Source organism: Chanodichthys erythropterus, chromosome 4, assembly GCF_024489055.1.
Source record: "Chanodichthys erythropterus isolate Z2021 chromosome 4, ASM2448905v1, whole genome shotgun sequence".
Taxonomy (NCBI): domain Eukaryota; kingdom Metazoa; phylum Chordata; class Actinopteri; order Cypriniformes; family Xenocyprididae; genus Chanodichthys; species Chanodichthys erythropterus.
This window is the reverse complement of record NC_090224.1, coordinates 12,320,110-12,332,541: the sequence shown is the minus strand read 5'-3', so window position 1 is coordinate 12,332,541 and position 12,432 is coordinate 12,320,110. Positions and strand designations below refer to the sequence as shown.

Sequence of the window (12,432 nt, the reverse complement as noted above, 5' to 3'; positions counted from 1 at the left end):
CACAAAAGAAGATATTTTGAAGAATATGGGTTACCAAACAGTTGATGGACCCCATTGACTTCCAAAGTGTGGAGAAAAAATATATATATACTATGGAAGTCAATGGGGTCCATCAACTGTTTGGTTTCCAACATTCCTAAAAATATCATCTTTTGTGTTCCGCAGAAGAATGAAATTCATACAGGTTTGGAACAACTTCAGGGTCAGCATTTTCATTTTTGGCTGAACTATCCCTTTAAAGGCAGGAACACACCAAACCGACGGTCGGCCGTCTGGCAGTTTTTCTTCGTCGGCCGACTAAGTTTTCTCAGTGTGTTCCGCACCGTCGGCTGAAGTTGGTCCTCGTCGGCCTTTTTTCGGCCGATTCGAAATGTTGAATCGGCGTTGGAGCTCGTCGGTCCGTCGGGCCATCTGAACATTCTGATTGGCTGCTCAGCTACTGCCGCCTGCTGTTTCGGAAAGGCATTTCATCTCACGCAGGCGCAGAACTGACGTGCTACTTGGCCGTCGGCTGTTTAGCGTCGGTTTGGTGTGGCAGGGCAACTGTGGACACTGACGCTGCAGACGTGAGCCAACCCCACAGTTTGTTTTCGTCGCCACTAACGTTAGTTCGTCGGCTTGGTGTGTTCTGGCCTTAAGCTTCTTAGCTTCATACAGTGATAGTAAATAGTGACCAAGGGTTGTAAAACCCCAAATATAACAAAAAGCACCATTAAAAACAAACAACAGAATTTAGGGGAAAATTAAAAGGTATGAATTCGATAATCTTTTCCAATGCCAAACTTCATTACTTCCCATGTGTCCCATAGCTGAGGTTGAGGAAACAATGACATTTTCATTTTTGTGTGAAACATCCCTTTAAATGTAAAATATCATTTAACATCAGTCATTTTAGAATAGATATTGTAGGAAATTTTCGATTGGAAATTGGCATATGCTTTACGACCAAGCTCTTCTGTTGAGTTTTAGCACTAATAATAATTAGCCGTCATTTGTGTCATTTGCCGAAAACTGTGAAAAAAAATTTTTTAAACATGTTTTATGTGCTTTATGTACAAAATAAAACACCACTCTCAACACATTCTTATCCATGTGTGTCATTCCCCTCCGTTTATTGAATTACATCAGCGTTAATATTGTAACGTCTCCATATATGCATAGTGGCCAGTTTATCCAGTCTTTGATTGACCTTCCACCTTAAATACATCTGTGCAAAACAATTCCTCATTGCTTGAAGTGATACCCACAAGTGAGTGAGAAACAATACAACCATGAAACATATGGAATGGACATTTATGACATGCAAAACTGTACAAATTATTAAAAAGCACATCCTAAGGAAAAAAATAAACAACTGAGATGAGAGTGAACTCATAAATGTATGTGCAAGACGTTACTGAAATGCAGCTTTCCTTTGCTGTTACTTACTTACTGGAATGATACTGCAAAACAGAGCCAATTTATTGTAAACCTTTTAACAAATGAATCCAATTCAGTGAGTTTCCCCATCTGTGGAATGAACAGAGGTGAATCTGGTGCAGAAATCAAGACGTGAGGCGGGAGACTCGCTTTCGTGTGCAACTAAATTAAATCAACTGCAAACAGAATAAGGAACAAAGTGAAGCCTGTGTTGCTTATTAGACGTGTGATTTCTGAGAAGTTAAGCGTTTTTTTTTTTCTTTTCTTTTTTTTGGGATGGAATAAATGTCCTTGGAGCTACAACAAAAGCAATCTGACAACAACATAATGACAAATACATAGCGGTTTTGTGGGAACAGATTCTTCTAATACAGTTTAATGGTAAAGTTTAACCTTACATTTAATAGCAGTGGTGAATGTTTCAACACTTAACAGGATAAAATTACTGTTATCCATGAAAACTAGTTTTTCCAGGGTAGAAAGTGCCAAACTATGTGGGTGAAGCAAAGTGTGTTGACTTATTTCCCATACTGTAACCACGAAACCATCCAGGAACAAAACGAATGGCTTTTGTCTGTCTGCGAATCTCAAATTACATGTTGGGCAAGTTTCACAATTTGGACCTAATATTTCCAGATTGCAGAAATATGATATTTGTACAGTTTTGGTCAATGCATGTATTGCCATCAAGTAAAGCAGAACTGAAGCTGGCGGACATTACGCAGTTTTTTTTTTTAGTTAAAGCACACTTGTAGTAAAACAGCTTGGCCTGTGTCTGACAAAAATCTTAAAAGAAATAAAAATACACAAGGCAGTATTCTCTCATAAAACAAAAGTCTAAAAGAACTGACGCAACTGAAGTTTTTAAAAAATGGTCTTGGCGCGAGTATATTAAAATAATTTTTTAAAAATAAAAGCAGTGAGATTTTTTTTCCACATATTTTATCTCTTCAATATTTCCTTATATATTATACTATACTTTTAACCTATGTACATTACTGTGATGTGTTTTCACAGGTCATGTTGGTTCACGGAAGGTTCGGATTACACGGAGACTGGCGATAATGACGATAACAGATTCCAAGATGTCATCATGTCAGAAAGCCTCTATAAATTCCTACAAATATAGGACAGGAAGCAACAGATGAGGTCGCGTGATATCTGCGGTCTCTCATCCGTTTAGCTGAAGTAACAAACGAATCACTGCACACATCACTTTTAAAAGCAAATAAAAAATATACATCATTGCATTTTTTTCCAGGTAAATTAGTGGGATTCTATAATGGAATCATCATTCCCGTATGGTCCACAGCTGAGTGAGGGACGTGACAGTATTTTCCACCTTGAAATGGCTAAATGATAAATAAATAAAAGTTCACCCCTACCCCGGTCTATGTACAAACACCAGTAACAATTAAATCCAGAACGTAGCCTCCGCTTTTTCCTCCAATCAGCTTCGCGGGGTCGTTGACATCCACGCGCGCGTGTGGTTTTTCCTTTGTATGTTGCCCAGTGGTGATCCTTTATGCAAATTAGGTGGGAGGGGCCTGTAGTGCCTGGGTGCGACTGTATGGGAAGGGGGCGGAGCACTGTTGCAGGCAGGCTCAGAGTTTGTTGTGATTGGTTCACTCATCATGTGTCCCACCCTGTGCGGTCTGTGCTCTCCAGTGAGAGGGACTTTGTTTTGTGCGGGGAGGCGGGGCTTGGCGGGCTGCTGAAGGTGGAGCTGTTGGAGGCAGTGGAGTGCCGGGGCGAATCAGAGTCCTGAAAAACAAAAACAAACAAAAAAATTTTGTAAAAACAGAGACACTACCTATCAGAATATATTGATATAGTCTCTGCGATAATTATCGAAGTCTAAACTTAAAAAACACAAGAAAAAGATGAAGATAATGGAAATATGAAGCCTTTAACTACTGCACTACCCTTCAAAATGTATGGGGTCGGTAAGGCTGCATTTATTTGATCAAAAATACAGTAATATTGCTAAATAAATAGCTGTTTTGTCTTAATATATTTTAAAATTTCATTTATTTTTAGCAATAATTACTCACATGACCCTTCAGAAGTCATTCAAATATGCTGATTTGGTGCTCGAGAAACACTTTTTATTATTTCTTATAAATGTTGAAAATGTTGAACTGCTTAATATTTTTGTGGAAACCATGATGCTTCTTTTTCAGTATTTTTTGATGTAAAGAAAGTTCACCAGAACAGCATTTATTTTTTTAAACAAAAGATTTAACTGTCAATTTTGATCATTTTAAAAAATCCTTGCTGAATAAAAGTGTTAATTTCTTTAAAGAAAAAAAAAATCTTACTGACCCCAAACTTTTGAACGGTAGTGTACACATGCAATGAATCCAAATACAGTAAAGGTGCAAATAAACCCAGTCAAGTGGAATCGGACTTTTAGCCGTTTTTAACAGAGGATGGCTTTGTAAACATGGCATGCTTGATTAACTCTTTCACATGCCGCCATCAAGAAAATATTAATGATTCTTAAAAGGATAATTCACCAAAAAACATTAGACCCCACTAACTTTCATTGTATGGACAAAAACAGTTGAAACATCCTTCAAAACATCTTTTGAGTTCTGCAGAAGAAAGAAAGTCATACAGGTTTGGAATGACATGAAAGTAAGTAAATGATGACAAGATTTTAATTTTTGGGTGAACTATCCCTTTAACTTACTCAAAATATATATCAAAAAAAGCATTATATACTATTGTATTTGCCTCCCTGATTGGGCTCTGCCATGTCTACAAAGCATAAAAGTTTGGGTGGTTCTTTAATCCAGCCACGTTTTTGAGAAAAAGGCACTATAAAGTAGACAAAATGACAGTTGGGTAAACTAACGGCACAAGTGCTCATCCTCAAAAACACACTCATGGCTAGTGGTTCGCTGTTGAACTGTGGAGTCACTTCACAGGAAAGCTTTGAAGAAAATAGTACATCGAATCCAGACTTGAAACATACTCTTCGCAAGTACGTTAATGCAAACGCTGCAACCTAATCAAGTTCATAACAACATGCACACACTTTGTATTCTAAGTTTTGCCACAAGGGGCGCTACAGTACATTAGTCCAGTCTTCTTCTAATGTTAAAGGGTTAGTTCACCCAAAAAATGAAATTTCTGTCATTAATTACTCACCCTCATGTCGTTCCACACTCGCAAGACCTTCGTTCATCTTCGGAACACAAATTAAGATATTTTTGATGAAATCCGAGAGGTTTTTTTTTTTATCTCCCATAGAAAGCAACAAAATAACCACATTCAAGGTCCAAAGAAGTAGTAAAGACATTGTTAAAATAGTCAGCATGACTAGTGGTTCAACCTTAATGTCACGAGAATACTTTTTGTGAGCAAAAACCAAAAAAAAATATTCCATAATAAATAGACTTTATTCAACAATCTCTTCTCTCTCCTGTCAGTCTCCTTTGCAGTTGATGCAGTGAACGCAGTGCAGCGTTTCCGTTTTTACATCCGAACGCCGGCTCACCATGTGAGCACCACAACGCATATGTGTGATGCTAACACAGGAGTCAGCCAGTAAAGAGTCGGTGTTCTGACGTAAACACGGAAGCTCTGCAATGTGCATTCAACATAAATTACATAGGAGAATGACAGGGTAGGAAGAGAGGAAATTGTTGAATAAAGTCATTATTTTTGTTTTGTTTTTGCACTCAAAAAGTATTCCCGACGCTTCTTAACATTAAGGTTGAACCACTGTAGTCACGTAGACTATTTTAATGATGTCTTAACTGCTTACTACTGGATCTTGAATGTGGTAATTTCATTGCTTTCTATGGAAGATTTACAAAAAAAAAAACATCTCGGATTTCGTCAAAAATATCTTAATTTGTGTTCTAAAGATGAACAAAGGTCTTACAGGTGTGGAACGACATGAGGGTGAGTAATTAATGACAGAAATTTCATTTTTGGGTGAACTAACCCTTTAATATGTTTATCCCTATCTAACTGAATAATTACACATTTGCTTTGATGACACAGTCATTTCTTCACCTTTAGTATGCACTACGCACCAAGCATTTGTGTACTTGCATAAAAGTATTTTTCTAGCCCAACTCTCTTTTCTTCTCGTAAAGACTTTAATTTCTCTGGCAGACAGAGGGGTTGGCCAGCAGGAGCGGTATGAAGGTGAAACATGCGGATGGAAGCTTGCCATTCCCAACCGAAGCTCTCTGCTTCACTTGTGGCCAGTGGACGATAAGACTGTGGGCTTCAAAAATGGGCAAAGTGGGTAGTTGAAAAGCACTCTGCGGGGCTGCCTGAGTGTGCAGATGACAGCAGGCGTGTATGTGCGTGTGTGTTTCACTGCAAACGTGTGGCGTTTACCTTCATCTTACTAAGCAGGGTCCTTAAAGCCCTTTTCAGATCAGGGGTCTTCTCCGAGGGTGATACCGCCTGCCACTGAGAAGGAAAGGGCAGACTGAGTGCCAGAACGGCTTCCACACTTGCTGAAGGAGAATGGGGCAGCCAGGGAGCGCAAAGTGCAGCGATATGGGGAGATGACGGGTGGGATAAGGGCACGGGTGGGTGGTTTGCTAAGGATACTGTTGGATGTAGTGGAATGGGGTGGCAGGCATAAAGTGGATTAAGCACTGACAAAGCTAGGTGGGGGGAACACAGCGCTAAGGCTCACTTGCATTCAACTGCTTTGGGGCAAAGACATTAGAAGTGTTCCACCTTTACAGGCCTCATGGGAAGGGATGGGGCGAGCTGTTTTTATAAGTCAGGAGTTGTGCAGAAAAATCAAACGGGTTTAAGGGCGACATGAGGGTGAATAAATTATCTTTTTTGAGAAACAATGATAAGTAAATTTATTTCTGACTTTGTGTTTTCAAATATAAAAGTGGTGTATGAGAGAAAAGAGATCCTAAAAAAGAACGAAAACTAACTTTGTAGTCCATGAAGTCAAGTCCATGTTGCCTAAAAACTGTTTGTGTATAATAAGATGTGTCTTCACATGCTATCGGAAATTTTAATACGAGTTTGTCACATTCAAGAGTTTTTGTTGGATATTACTAGTAATGTAAGCTTAAGTGTTTTGCAGATTTTGAAGATTTTTGAGGTCTTATTAATGTACTCCACACGGCTCCGGGGGGTTAATAAAGGCCTTCTGAAGCGAAGCAATGTGTTTGTCTAAGAAAAATATCCATATTTAAAAAGTTATAAAGTAAAAAAATCTAGCTTCCGCCAGACCGGAAGGCGGAAAAAGAAAGTCATTTACACCTAGAATGGCTTGAGGGTGAGTAAAGCTTGAGGTAATTTTCATTTTAAATTGAACTTATCCTTTAAGGGGTCCTTTTTAAAACCTGTAGAAAGCCTGTATATACATAAAGATTGTGACGGCAGGAGACATCCAACATGTTTAAAGTTTATGGCCAGAAACTCAGATATCAAAATATTCTACAAGTTTCCCCATCGAAAATAAAACTTGAGCGGTCATTCATGCCCAATTTCCGTTGCGGATACTCATATTAACATTAATTCTGATAGCATGTGAAGTCAGCATAAGGCTCAAATGGAATCGTTATGGATACTACAGCTTGCTAGTCATGTAACGTAAGGTCCCTGCATAGTGCAAATCTGGCATTGATGTGATGAGGTAATGAAGATACCGCTGTCCTGATTCCTACATCATGACTCACCTCTCTATCAAACTGAGAGAGTGGCGCTTCGCCCACATCCATCCCTCCTCCTGACGACAGCGAGCTTTCAGAAGGTGATGTCATAGTCTGGCGTTTAGAGCTGTAGCTGCTGCTCGACAGCTCCCTCCTCAGAGCGCTGCCGTTCTGAGATGAGGACCCTGATACAGAGGACAAGAAGTGTGTTGGGAATGGAAATCTGATAAGTATAATAGCAGCCAAGTGCGTGTACTTACGCATTCCTAGACCGCTGCTTGCGCTCATGGAACGACCAGGTTCGGCTCGGTTTTTCGTGATTGAGGGGATGCTGACGGATCCGCTGAACCCGGCACGATTATCCTGAGCATGCACATTCTACAGGTTACACAGAGAAACACCACACACACACACAAACAGAGAAAGAGAACAGGGACACACAAGCATGCAATGAGTGAGACAAACATGACTTGATGAAAACAAACTATGGGTTTCAATATAATGGTCTTTATGATAACATGTTGCTATCGTCACGTATCAATACAGGATGCAAAAATGACCCATGACACATCAATAAATGTAGAGAAAAGACAGTGTCATGTGTTACTTCAGAAATCATTCTAATATTCTAATTTGTTGCTCAAAAAACATTTCTTATCGTTATCAATGTTGAAAACGGTTGTGTTGCTCAATATTTTTGCAGAAACATTTGTAGATACTTAAAGAACAGGATTTTTTTGGAAATCTTTATAAATGTTAAAAAGTTATTTTTGATCAATTTAATGCATCCTTGCTGAATAGAAGTATTATTACATTTTTTTTTTAAAGAAATGTACTGACAGTGACTTGATGGGGTTGCAAAATGAGGTTGTAAAAGCATATTCCAATACAAGCCAAGCTTAAACAACAGCATTTGTGACAATGCAATGATTACCACAAAAAAAAAAAAGGAAAAAAAAGAATTTTGACTCATTTTCTTTGAAAAATGCAAAAAAAAAAAATCAAGGCTACAATGATGCAGTAGTAGTAGTTTTGGAATACACTTAAATTAATTCTTCTGTTAAAACATGTACAATATTAGTTACATGTTAAATGTAAACTGGCATATAAAAGGTCAGTGAGCAATTTTTCAGACTAAAGTCATGCTAACATTTTAACTCAACAAATTGGCCCCTTTCACTTCCATTGTAAGTGCCTGACTTACAACTGAAGCAATGATTATCTTTGAAATAAATTTTTGTAGTAATCAACATTATGTCACAAATGGTGTTGGCTGACATTAACATGTTCTATATTCTAAGAATAATATCCTTTTAAAAGACGAGCCTCTCACCATTGGTAGATCTCGGAGGATCTGCATTCCATCTCCAGGCCCCATATGAGCCACGTGGTTAAAATTAGTAGGATTTGAAATCAGCTTGTTCCTCTTCTCAGGATCTTTCAACATTTCTCTGCAAACATACATACAATGACTAGAATGACATTTTGAAACTAAGAAATGAGTTGGATATTGAATCCAGACCTAAAAAAGCTACAAATGTCCTATGAACTTTGTCTGTTTCATTAAAAGTACATCCTTTGAACCAACATTCAAATCCTTTGAATCAACATTCATTCAAACCCAACATTCACATTCACTCTGCTAGTTTTGTCAGCACAGTATTACACAAATGTGTGTGTGTGTGTGAGACAATCACCTCCTCTGCTGCAATCTCTCCTCCTCAGGAATACGGAATGAGAATCGTCTCTTGTTGCTCATGTTGCGTACCAACTGCTTCCTGCTGTTATCACACACCTCAGGTACCACCAGTTCATCCCCCTCTAAACAAACACAAATAATGCATAATCAGACATATTATTCAAATCTGAATTATTCATTATTTCAAGCGGCACTACTAAACCAAAGGCTCAAACTTCAATGCCAATTTCAAGATTAATGCCATGATTAATGCATTTCACTGAATTATGGAGCCACTGCCGTTACCTGCAGTCTTGTTTCTGAAGTAGATGAGTCTGACAGTTTCTAAGCCCAGGAGATTCAAAGAGCCATCCATGTTCAATGGCCGGACCTGCACAGAGCCAATGAGATCCTGGGTTTATTTATGCATTCATAAGATGATGACTCATTTTTTGCTTCAGTTAAAATAAACTGTTGCATGCCTGAATGGTTGCAGGAGGGTGCATTTGACAAAGGAAATAATATATATTTAATATAAATAGAAATACCATTCAAAAATTTGAGGTCAGTAAGATTTTTTGATGAATACTTTTATTCTGCAAGGACACATTAAAACACATTAAAATTATTGAAATGGACAGTAAAACATTAGATTTCAGATAAATGCTGTTCTTTTGAACTTTCTATTCATCAAGGATTCCTGAAAAAAAATGATCATGGTTTCTACAAAAAATGTAAGCAGCACAACTGTTTTTAACACTGATAATAATAAGAAATTCTTGAGCAACAAATGAGCAAATTAGAATTATTTCTGAAAGATCATGTGACACTGGAGCTGAAAATTTAGCTTTGCCATCTCAGATATAAATTACATTTTTAAAGTATTTAATATAAATTATAATAATTCTCAATATTACTATTTTTTTTTTTACTGTATTTTAAATTAAATAAATGCAGCCTTGGTGAGCATAGAAGATTTATTGAAAAACATTTTTAAAAAGTTAGACTCTGCATATTGCTGTAGCTTGCAAAAAAAAAAAAAAAATTAAATAAATATTAAGAAGATTTATATTTAGTAAATATTTCAAGTACATGCAATTTTACACATTCTTTCAGAATGAAACTAGTGTTAATAAATTGAATTCTGCCATCTCTAAATGAATACATTTCAAAAAAGCTAAATGAATACATTTTAATAAATGTTCATACATATACCATCAGAAAGGCAGCGGAGTTGATAATATTGCAGTTTAATGTGACATTACCATTAGCCTCGTGCTCAAGGTTATGTTTATGTCGATTTATTAATACATTGTGACCCAAACACCACTGAAAATAAATAAAGGCAATATGCTAGTTTTTATTTCATGGGTTATTTATTTATTTGATATTTAAAACACTTCTGAAATTAAAAAAGCAAACCTTTTTGAGAGGAATGGTCTGAATCCATTCCGTAGTGTTCACATCAAACACATCCACTGCATTTTCACTGTAGACTGACAGGTAGGGGGCGTTGTAGCCTGTGAGATTATAAAACAGCCACAAGGTCAATCCAATCAAACCTTTTCACTGCCACACCGTGCAAGTAGAAGATTAACCTCTCTCTACTCACAGCCGGCAGTGGGCGTCGCGGGCCACATCAGCTCCTGTTGGCGTGAGCGTCTGCCATGTGTGTCCACGTAGACTGCAATTTTGCTGAAGCAGAGAAGCATTTCTTTATTGGAGATTTCCACTGCGCAAAGAGCATCCAGGTTGTCAGCCTTAATAAACGCCAGTGTGGGGTCATCTGGATGGAGTAAGCTGACCGGAGGGGTTTCTCCATGCAAACTGTACCGCATGAATCCCGCTTGGTAGCCTACACATAATTGCTGGCTGAACAGCGCCATCCACTGGATAGTTCCTGGAGCCTGAGATTTAGAAAGGGCTGTTGATGTTGCCGTGTATACTAGCAAAGACAATCTTTGCAATCTAATGAGTATGAACACTAATTACATCTGCATATACTTGATCTGAAAAAAAGATAAGAGGATTTGAATACTGTACTTGTATGTCCACAAGATGGCGAGGTTTGTTCTTGTGAATTTCGAAGCAGGAGATCTGCCGTTTAATGGCGAGGCAGAAGCAGGTGCCATTGCGCACCACACCGGACACCAGCGCCTGGCAGTTTTTAGTATCTGCCACCTTATTCTTATCAATCTCCCTCCCATCGAGCCCCGCCATGGGGACCAGACACACTTGTCGGTTCCTGCCCGAGATGACGGCCAGGAGGTGGTCCGTGGGCATCAGTTCTATGTGATGCACTTTCTTAATGTCACCCACACGAACGATTTCTAGCAGAAAGAACAAAGATTTTTCAGATTAAATGTGTATGTGGTTCAACAACGATAGTGCACTACCGTTTAAAATGCATCACAATATGCCACAAAATCAAGAAAGAACTGTTATATCTTACAAATCATTCATTTTGATAGTTTACAACCTTTAATAGAGTTGTAATGTCTATAAAAAAAAAATAGAGAAAAATTACAAAACAAAAACATTCTTTTCGCTGCTTTTATCCAATGAAAGGTTTACTCAGAGGCTGGACTAAAAATAACCATTATCTGTCATTTTGACAGACTGAGTTAAAAATTTTCAGTCATGCTCTATTTTAATCTGCTGTTTTTCTGTCAAAATGATGGAGAGCATGTCAATGTTTCTAACATTTGGAAAATACAGTAATTTTAACTCAACTCTGAGTAAACTTACTACCCTGAAGCAATTCATATATCAGCATTTCTGGGATTTGAACCAACAATCTTTCAGTTACCAGTCCAGATTTTTGACCACTAAACCTCACAATCTAGTTTTTTAGACAATGAAGAAGTAAAAGTATTAATGATGAAAGTTTTACCATCTTTGGTGACGTGGATGACGAACAGGCCCTCCTCATTCCCCAAAGCGACCCGCTCATGATCTGGACACAATCAGACATGTTTGGTTAAACACTAGGTAAGTGTATTAATATTTGCTCTTTAACATAGTGTTGATCTGACAAGAGTTTTTTGAGTCAGTGTACCTATAATAGCAGCAGTTTGGGTGGTTTTGATGAGAGGAAGCGTGCTGTCGTAGGCTTCTTTAGGCACATAGACGAAACGCTCCTTCAGCTTGTTTTTTCTAAGGATGCGGTGCAGCTCGTTTAGAGCGGACACCCACCTCGACCTCTCGTGCTCGTTGTCGGCCAGGATCAGGATGCACGTCTTCTGACTGGAGGAGGCAGACAGCTGAGATGCTGTTACCTGTGGAATGAATGGAAAACATTGTTAAAAAAGTAGATACAAAAATGTCTTTACATAACCACCTGGCCGCTATTATATGATCTGTGATATTTTCAAGGAAATTACAATTATTGTGGGGGGAAAATGTTTGATGAATGATGAAAGTGAAGAATTTAGGACAGAAATAAATTACTATTCTCCCCTACAAAGAGACAACGCAGTTAATACATTAACACGGGAACTGAGAAGAATGGCACAAGACAGACCAGTTTTAGAGATCCGATTTTTGCTATAACTCAATTTAGACAAAATGTGTAGCTACTGTATTTTGCTTTTCTATGGCAATAAAAACAACAATTATGATACATTATAATTATAATGCAGTAATATTCTAAATAAATATTTTTAGCACTTTTTTAAAATACTG

The 12,432-nt window shown here is 37.9% G+C and overlaps 1 protein-coding gene across 5 annotated transcripts in view; it reads right to left on the bottom strand.

The window, feature by feature from the left end:
* Positions 1–264: 264 nt before the first annotated feature.
* The window catches only part of cdc42bpab (CDC42 binding protein kinase alpha (DMPK-like) b), a 67,082-nt gene continuing 54,914 nt past the window's right edge, over positions 265–12,432 (bottom strand). For 2 of the 5 annotated variants that reach the window (XM_067384126.1, XM_067384127.1), the window contains 13 exons: positions 11,807–12,026; positions 11,642–11,704; positions 10,792–11,078; positions 10,361–10,655; positions 10,171–10,268; positions 9,055–9,139; positions 8,768–8,891; positions 8,404–8,521; positions 7,331–7,448; positions 7,098–7,255; positions 5,782–5,856; positions 3,963–4,016; positions 265–3,183 (listed from right to left, as the gene is read on the bottom strand). In XM_067384126.1, the coding sequence (XP_067240227.1) occupies positions 3,052–3,183; positions 3,963–4,016; positions 5,782–5,856; positions 7,098–7,255; positions 7,331–7,448; positions 8,404–8,521; positions 8,768–8,891; positions 9,055–9,139; positions 10,171–10,268; positions 10,361–10,655; positions 10,792–11,078; positions 11,642–11,704; positions 11,807–12,026 (1,827 nt within the window). In that variant the 3' untranslated portion in view covers positions 265–3,051. The remainder of the gene's footprint in view (positions 3,184–3,962; positions 4,017–5,781; positions 5,857–7,097; positions 7,256–7,330; positions 7,449–8,403; positions 8,522–8,767; positions 8,892–9,054; positions 9,140–10,170; positions 10,269–10,360; positions 10,656–10,791; positions 11,079–11,641; positions 11,705–11,806; positions 12,027–12,432) is intronic. The other 3 variants (XM_067384128.1, XM_067384129.1, XM_067384130.1) reach the window with 2 other exon arrangements.